Source organism: Archocentrus centrarchus, chromosome 4 (genome assembly GCF_007364275.1).
Source record: "Archocentrus centrarchus isolate MPI-CPG fArcCen1 chromosome 4, fArcCen1, whole genome shotgun sequence".
NCBI lineage: Eukaryota > Metazoa > Chordata > Actinopteri > Cichliformes > Cichlidae > Archocentrus > Archocentrus centrarchus.
The window spans coordinates 16,108,795-16,117,660 of NC_044349.1; the positions used below are offsets into that span (position 1 = coordinate 16,108,795).

Genomic DNA, 8,866 nt, shown 5'->3' on the forward strand with positions numbered 1-8,866 from the left:
CTGAGCCTGTAATGCAGCTAATGTGAGCGAAACATTATTTAATGTATCGGATTACATTTTTTTATTTCTTTCCGATATCCGATTCCAGTAATTTAGCCCAGTATCGGACCGATACCGATACTGAATATCGGATCTGCACAACTTCACACTGCCCCGCCTCTCTTCGCTTCACTCGTTTCAGAGTTTTTTGGTCCAGGATGAAAACTTCAAACTACTATGCTCGAGACTACATTTCAGCTTTAATTGCACATTTATAACAAGTGTTGTTTTAATGGATTTCAGTGATTCTTCTAACCCTGGCGCGTATGCTCTTTGCCAGACTCCATTCAGATATATTTTGGTTTACTTTTACAGTTTCATCCTAAAACATTACCAATTTTGAAAAATTATTTACTTTTTATTATCCACTATGTGTAACACAACCTTTCGGCTGTGGTCACAGCTGTATAACAGGTTTGATTTAAATGGTTTTCAGTGGTTCAAATCAATACATAATACATGGTGGTAAAAATTGTAATGTTACCTAAATGCACCCTTGCAGCTAGATAAATGACTTAATTAACTACAGATATAACAGGGGTGCAAAACGTGTGGCCCAAGGCCCAGAACTGGACCCTCAAAAGTGTGAAAACTGCAGTTAAGTCATCACATGCATTTCTGTTCTGAGTGTGATGATGATGCATTTTGATCTGGACAAGCTGATGGAATCACAAAAAAATACTTTGTAGCCTTTTTTTCAAAGTGGGGTTTAACATACATTTTGTTGATAAGGAGAAATTCATAAAATACAGTTTTGTTTATTAAATTGCCAGAAATAACAGGAAATGCAACAGCATCTGTTAAGATAACACTCACTCTTTGCCTCAGCTACAGTACCAGTCAAAGGCTTGTTCACACATAAACCTCTCTCGGCTTCAAGACCAGCCTTTGAAGCTACTACCAATGATGCCACATGATGCCACTGATGACAGGGTAAGAAAATACATTAGAAGGTTTTGTAGGCAACTGGTACCTGGGAGATCTGCTAGCAACCGACTGTCAGCTTCAAATCACATGAGCTCATAAAAAAAAAGCCCTGTGTATTAAAAATAAAATGATTTTGAATGGAAAGTATCTCCAAACAAACCCAGACCCCCACAGTTAAAGGGAGCCTGCGCTTTTTATAAAAACAATAAATCTTCCTATTTTATAAATATTAGCTCTTGGCTTAATAAAAAATGTCAGCATTGCTCTTTAATGTACAGTATTAGTCTTTCACCACTTCTAATGTGGCTCAACAGGCAAAAATGCACGTTGTATTTAAAATATCTACAATAATATTTGTGACACTTTGAGTTGTCGCCAGGATGTTTTGTGATACGTTTCTAAAAATCTCTGAACCAGAGAGATGAACCTACAGAGCAGAATGTCCACTTTCTGTTTCCATGTTGAAGCCAGATTTTCACAGTAAAAGCCCACCCTGTTACATGATTAAACTCTCAACAGAAATTAGTGATACTTTGCACTCGTAACTGGTAATAACAAATTTACCCTGAAAACTCAGTGCTCAGTCAGGCTGTTAGAGCCTGAAGGAAATGAGTTTTTATGAAGTTTCAAATATACTCATGGTATATGTTTGCTCTTACCATCTATACATTTATTTGCCTGAGAAATCTGTCTTAGACTGGAAAATAAACATAACTGATTAATGACACAGAAGCACATAATGTTTGGTGTCAGCCAGGCACAGTGTGTTCTTGGTGGGTATGTGTTTATCAATCTCAGATATTCGGGGCTCTGGTGATGGTCAGACGCAGACGTGGAGGAGACAACAAGGAAACCAAAACAAGTGATAAGGAGAAACTCTGAGGCCTCTGAGAAGTGGTTTAAAATGTGTTTTTCAGCAGTGAGAATGCAGCATCAAATCAGATCATTGCTGCCTGGATATTAAAAACGAGCAAGTTTGTTTGGCTGCACTATAAACAGCCACACTGGCATCAAGCACCTCTTTCATGTCACATTAAACTGAGCTCTGCTGTTACCACAAATGCTGGAGAGCAAACCAAAATCTTTGGAAGTACAGCATGGTTGCAGTGTGTGTCTGATACCTCTGCGCTGTGGGGACCATCTTATCTCAAAGACCTCATAGTACCATATCACCCCAACAGAGCACTTCGCTCTCAGACTGCTGGCTTACTTGTGGTTCCTCGGATACTTAAGAGTAGAATGGGAGGCAGAGCCTTCAGCTTTCAGGCGCCTCTTCTGTGGAACCAGCTTCCAGCTTGGATTCGGGAGACAGACACCCTCTCTATTTTTAAGATTAGGCTTAAAACTTTCCTTTATGATAAAGCTTATAGTTAGGGCTGGATCAGGTGACCCTGAACCATCCCTTAGTTATGCTGCTATAGGCCTAGTCTGCTGGGGCGTTCACATAATGCACTGTTTCTCATTCACCTTATTTACTTTGTTTATACTCCACTCTGCATTTAATCATTAATTGATATTAATCTCTGGCTCTCTTCCACAGCATGTCTTTCTCTCCCCTCAGCCCAACCGGTCGCGGCAGATGACTGCCCCTCCCAGAGCCTGGTTCTGCTGGAGGTTTCTTCCTGTTAAAAGGGAGTTTTTTCTTTCCACTGTCGCCAAGTGCTGCTCATAGGGGGTCGTTTTGACTGTTGGGTTTTCTCTGTATTATTGTAGGGTCTTTACCCACAATACAAAGCGCCTTGAGGCGACAGTTTGTTGTGATTTGGCACTATATAAATAAAATTGAATTGAATTGAATTGAATTGAAAATTGAATTGAATTGAATGTCATCAGCTTTGAAGATGTAAAACAGTGTGTTTTTGTGATACAGCTTAAACTGCAGCTTCTGAGCTGGCCCGTTCTTCTCCTCTCTCAGGAAGAAGCCCAGCAAAGGTTGGCTCTCTAACGCCGCCACATCCTAGAAGGAAAAGGAAGCATTTAATACGTCTGGAAAAACTGCACAGTCTATAGGAAACCACAAGATGGCTCAGTGTGAGTACTTCGCTGGCAGCGTAGGTGTACAGGACTTTATTCTTTATGACAAACCACAGCCTCTTCCACTGCTTCTTGTTGCCTTTTGACCTGTTTAGATAGCCGCTCATGGAGGAGTTCTCTGTGTTGGCAGACACCTGGATAAACAACATCAGATAAATGAATCCTCCCAGTGCCAAAGATGCAAACTATCACACGGCTGACACATATTTAGCCAGTTTACCTCTTTCAGTGCAGCAGGAATCTTCTTCTGTTTTCTGGTGAAGGAGAAAGCTCCAGATTTGATGGGAGAAATTGATGTCGAAGCACAGCGGTCACCTAAAACATGGTAGAAAGTCGATATATAGAATAAAACATTACACCAAAAGTAAACTACAACGTAATAAAGGACAAGGTTGTGTTTTTCATACTATAAAACCCTCGGCTTTCACATCTTTGCTGCTGTGGGCCTTTTCATGTCCTTCCACGACAGCAACTCTTAAAATGTGACATCCTGCTGCTGACTCTCCAGTGCAACCTTCCTCTTTACTTACTGTTCTCCTGCAGCTTTGCAAAGCAGTGATCACACACGCGAGCTGGTTGATTCTTTAAGTACTCCAGCTAGTATTTGTTGGTGGAGCACGCCTGACACACCACCTGTGGGATGGACATGGAGCTCCCGTGAGACGGGCCTCGTATAACACAAAAGGTGAAGGAGTAGTTGTTATGGTGGTGCAGACCTTTCCACAGGCGCGACAGTGGTGCCTCCTCCAAGTGAGGGTGAACTCGCAGGTGCAGATCATGCACATGGTGGCCCTCAGGTCCGGGATCCAGATGGGAGCCTTTGAACCTAACGGGGCCCCGCTGTCAACAACGCCCTCCGCCTGAGGGCAGAAAGGCTTAAGGTTTATATGGAGGTGAAAGGTGAAATCTTCACACCTAACACCCACACAGACTTTGTGCTTTTACCTCCTCCTGACTTCGACTCGATATGAAGGTGATTTTCTTCTTCGTGTAGTCGTCTATGGCTTTGGCGATGGCCTCCAGCCAGTCGTCTCTCTCGGTAGCTGAGCTGTGAACACAATCAGTACTTTTTTTGAGTTTACAGCTCACGACGCACAAAATCTGATGCAGTACTCGCCCGAGTGCTGACCTTGCAGACAAGATGAAAGAGCGCTCGACGCTTTCGATGTTCAGCTCGTTCTGATAGGCCTCCTGGCTGGGCTTACTCACCTGAAACACCAGGAAGCTGAAACTGCTGCTGCACACTCAGCCCGGGCGCATCAATAATTAACTACAGTCAATATTTCAGTGTAGATAAAACATCAAAACACACATTCAATGATTTTAGGTGTGTCAAACTCAAGACCTGCAGGCCACATACACCGCATAATAGAAAGACACTTTAAAAATGGTGGGAAAAAACACATCAGTCTCTAACCTTCATCCCAGCCAGCGAGAGGACACTGTTGAGTTTATACTGGGCAGACTGGACTGGAGTGGTGTACATGAGAGCGTCATTAAACTGAAGAAATGAAAAGAAACACAAAAAAATGAAGCAGCCAAGTGCAAGTGCAGTGGTGAAGGTAGATTTCATTTCCTCGGCTGTGAGGAGGAAATCTGAGCTGTGGTGAATTCACCGGCTGCTCACCAGGAAGAACATCCGTGGCTGCATGACTTTCCTGGACAGCTTCATCAGAGTGCCCTCCTTCAGAAACACCTGCACACATGGACACATGCGGGGTGTGTGTTTGAGTGTGAGGTCAGGGGCCGATCGGTAACTTTATAATGTCACAAAGGTGTGACACACCTGCACAGTCACAGCCATTATAATAACCTCAGCTGACTGGATTGTGTTTAATCTCATTGAGAACATACAGCACTATTAAATAACAGGCCAGGCACACTTTAGTTCAACTGCTAATTATTATGTAGAGATGGTGCTCTAATTTTGATTACTACATGCCATGTTAACACTGCTTGTGTTACTTATTTGTGTTAATGTTCCTTAACCAAGTGTGCGCTGGTACGTTGGCATATGTGCACTTCTTTATGTGTGGCTTTTATCCAAATTGTGAAGCACTTTCTCACTGTGTTTTATGCTGTTATATTATTACTGTTAATGGTCCTTATATAATCTACAACAATAAAACTCTGAATGCAACAGTGCGATTGTCGGGGCCTTTTGAGACGCACCCTGCCCGGCTGGACGATCTCATGGTGCCCGTTGAGGCTGTACTGAATCTGCATCAGCTTCTGAAAGTTATCCTGCAAAACAAACCAACAAACAGCTCAAACGCTTTTCCTTCACCGCAAAACGCTGAAAGGCTTTAAAGGGAGCCAGGTGTTACCCCGTGTTTCATGATGTCACGATGCTGAGGGCAGCTGCGTGGAGAGCAAAGATAAACCGTCACTGTTACTGTGTCCGGCACAAAGGCGGAAAACAGGGAGCACGTTTTATTTTATTGTTGTGACTGAGGCGGCTTCATGCTGGTGAATCCGCACCGTGTTTCCGAACTTCCGGCTGTTGTTTCTTTCGCTCCCCGCTGATCTGTGGAAAATACCAGATTTCTCTACAAAAAGGCATTTTTAATACCAGTAGCAGTTTTCACTTGGATAAATAAAATATATGTAAAAGTCACTTTTCCGAAATCTGATTTCAGCTCTTACAGCTTCAGTCGTTCGTGGTTTTTTTTGTTTGTTTGTTTTTTTTCGGATTTCAACTTTAATCGCCGCTTCACAGATGTGCGCATGCGCGCTAGTGGTTTTGATGACGTGTCACAGAACGCCGCCGGGAATTCCATTGAAGGTTTTTTTGTCAAACTGACGTCACGCTTGGCTCAAACAGAGGCTTTAAGACCGCACGGCTCAGAATGTTTCTCAGCTACGGAAATAAAACTGAAGCAATAATCATGAACCGCGGAACGGAAGATCACCGAGTAACTGTAGAAGCGATTTCTCCTGCCATCAATAAATTTTATAAAAAGCTCACTGATATTCAATGGGCTATGATTAAAACAGGAGTCTGGGACTCTGATCTCAGGCTACCTGTGCTGACATGATTGCAGAAATCATTCAGACGGTTTCTGTACATGTCCTTAAAACGGGACTCCCGGCTGTTCAGCGCCAGATGACGACGGATCAGGAGTCCCAAACAGATCATGGCACAGCTTTGGGAAAAGTTAACCTGGGAGACGCTCTCTCAGCCGGCATCGCCAGAGCTCTCAACATCCCCCAGGAAGCATGTGACTGCACCGAGGAGCTGACACAGATGATCGAGGAGGAGATCATTAATAAAGTCAACTCAGCTGTGTCTCTGCTTGTAGAGAACCCAGAATTGCGGCCAGCTCCTGCTGTTTATGTCAGCATAAAAGTGGCAGATATTAAAAAGCTTGGATGCATGGTTTCTCAAACTGTTCATATCTGAAAAGATGTGCAGGTAAAATGAGCAGCCTTTTTTCCATGCAGGAAATAGGAATGCCACTCACTGCTAAACACATGCTGATTATAGACGAGGCCCTGAAGGCAATAAAAAACAACCTGCCTTATTTACATGTTGAAGATGAGCAGTGCACCGAAGCTGAGAACACAGAGGCACCAGCGTTACCAGCCAGAAGAAATTGCAGTTGATGTTATCAATATAATAATTGATCAGCTGAATAAGCTATGCATTGAAGCTACTGCAGAATCAGAGCGGTGTGCAAAATATGAAGCTGTCCAGTGTCCCTGCACCCTAGCTGAAATGATTGCAACTGAGGCTGTCATTGCGATCATTGATAAACTGGATGCGAAGAAGCGCGTTCAATCTGAGGAGAAAGATGATGTTGATGTGGGGTTACTCATCGAAAAGGTGAGAGACTCTTTCTCCTCATTGACCTCACTCACAACAATTAATGAGGAAGAAATATATAGAAGCCACTTCTTAAGATATGCCAGAAAGCAATTTAAAAAACTCACCAGAGGGCTGAAACGGCAAGTGGTGAAAAGTATAAGGTTCCTCATCTGTCTTGAAGAACCAGACAAATCTTCAGGCTCCACAGAAAGTGTAGTGAATGGAAATTCAACAGGTGAAGTCCCAGAAATTCGTCATTCAGAGTCTCCCAGGTCTTCCAGTCAGTCCCTAAAATACCAGCTATGGAATCATTGGGTTTTAAAACCATCAAACCTGATCTTTATCAGCTGTTTGATAAATTAAACAGAAAAGATCTTGGCAGTACGAAAAAAACCCTGGAAAACAGGCACACCCTGGAATTAAGATGTTTTCAAGGCAGGTGACAGATAAAATTTGTGACCACCTCCAGAGGCTTCATGCATATCCCATCCCAGCAATGGCACAGGAAGGAAGTCTCTTAGATTCTGTCATCTCTAGAACTCCACACCCAACAGGAGAGGTGCCCTTTTCTCCTGAGGTCCTCTACGCGTCTGTAGAAGACGCAGTGGAAAAGTTCTTACAGAAGATTCTTCTGTGGTTGGAGAACGAAGAATGGGATCAAACTGTACAAAGCGACAAAATTTTGGTGCCGTGAAAAAGATCCAAAAGCATTTGTAATAGCGATGAAGGCAACAGAGGAAAAAGAAAGTGACAAACTGTCTACATCTTTCCCACATTCAAGTGAGATTTCTGTTCCCCAAAATGAGCCCACCTCCTGTGTGAGTGCAGTAGAGCAGGACCTGTCTGCAGAAAGGTCTGAGACTGCACCAGTTGCTCACACAAAGCCTACAGAGGGTCAAAGACCTCCATCCAGCTCCACAAACGGAGAGAAGGAACCCTCAGAAATGTCACCTTCTGCTGCTAGGAGAACTGTCAGACGTTTCATGTTCCTTCTTTTCATCAGAGCCTTTGAAAGACTGAAGAAAAGCTTCAAAAAGGTTCAGAATGGTGAAAAAATCCTGGACACGGTGTACTCACTAATACTTGGTGCTGTACAAATTTACAAGTGCAGAATCCTTAAGAGTCCTACAGAATAACATGGATGACATTAACAAGGCCTTGATCTACAGGCTTTTTAAGAAGTATGGCTCTCCAAAAAACTATTGACGGCTGCACTTAAACAGGATTCCTCGTTTGGGAAAAGCCTTCTCAAACATTTAAAAATTGTTATTGACATCTACCTTCCGCCAAAGAAGCCCAAAGTTGGAAGCTGTTTTTCAGCACTGAAAAAAGCTTTTATGAAGCTCTTCAGGTGCTGCTGTAAAAGCACAGAAAATCAGGACCTGTCTGAACAAAGACACAAGACTGTGCCAAGGCCTACAGAGGGTCAGAGTTGGTCATCGAGCCCTGAAACCTCACAGGAATCCTTAGAAATTACACCTTATGCTGCTGAGGAAATTCTTACAGATTTCATTTTCCTCCTGTTCCTGAGGGCCTTTGAGAAATCCAAAATAATAATAAGGGCTCAGAATGGGGAGAAAATCCTAGGTGCCATGGATTCTCTAATAGACTTGATGCACAAAGTGACAAGCGCAGAATCTTTGAGAGTCCTTGATAAACACATGGATGGTATTAACAAGGCCATCAGTAACAGGCTCTTCAAGGAGTTTGGATCTCCAGAACAGCTTTTAAACGCTGCGCTTACAGAAAATTCATCTTTTGTCAACAGTCTCGTGAAACACTTGGACATCGTTCTGGATGCTTACAGTCCTCCAAAGAAGTCCAGAATTGCAGCATTTTTATCAGCAGTGGGAAACTTTCAGGCAGCCCTTCAGCTGCTGCTGTTAGGGCTAAATGATCATGTTGCCATGCTTCTTTTTTTTTTTTTTTTTTCCAAGATGGCGCCACGGTAGGCAGCCTGTTACTGCAGCTCCAGGTTACTTCCCTTTCTTGTGTGTTTTTCTTGTGTTTTTAGTTTTTCTTTCAGACTCTTAGTTTAGTAGTTATATTAGATATCAA

General features: G+C 42.9%; 1 protein-coding gene across 1 annotated transcript; it reads right to left on the reverse strand.

Moving 5' to 3' along the window:
- Nucleotides 1-2,791: 2,791 nt before the first annotated feature.
- LOC115778856 (FYVE, RhoGEF and PH domain-containing protein 6-like) lies at nucleotides 2,792-5,463 on the reverse strand (the record flags this gene model as incomplete). Its single annotated transcript, XM_030727210.1, is given in 11 exon segments — nucleotides 2,792-2,923; nucleotides 3,006-3,134; nucleotides 3,221-3,315; nucleotides 3,474-3,633; nucleotides 3,717-3,840; nucleotides 3,923-4,048; nucleotides 4,130-4,209; nucleotides 4,418-4,501; nucleotides 4,628-4,696; nucleotides 5,173-5,244; nucleotides 5,328-5,463. Coding segments are annotated over 11 exon segments (1,083 nt in total), but the record flags the coding sequence as incomplete, so codon positions are not given.
- Between the last annotated feature and the right edge of the window lie 3,403 nt (nucleotides 5,464-8,866).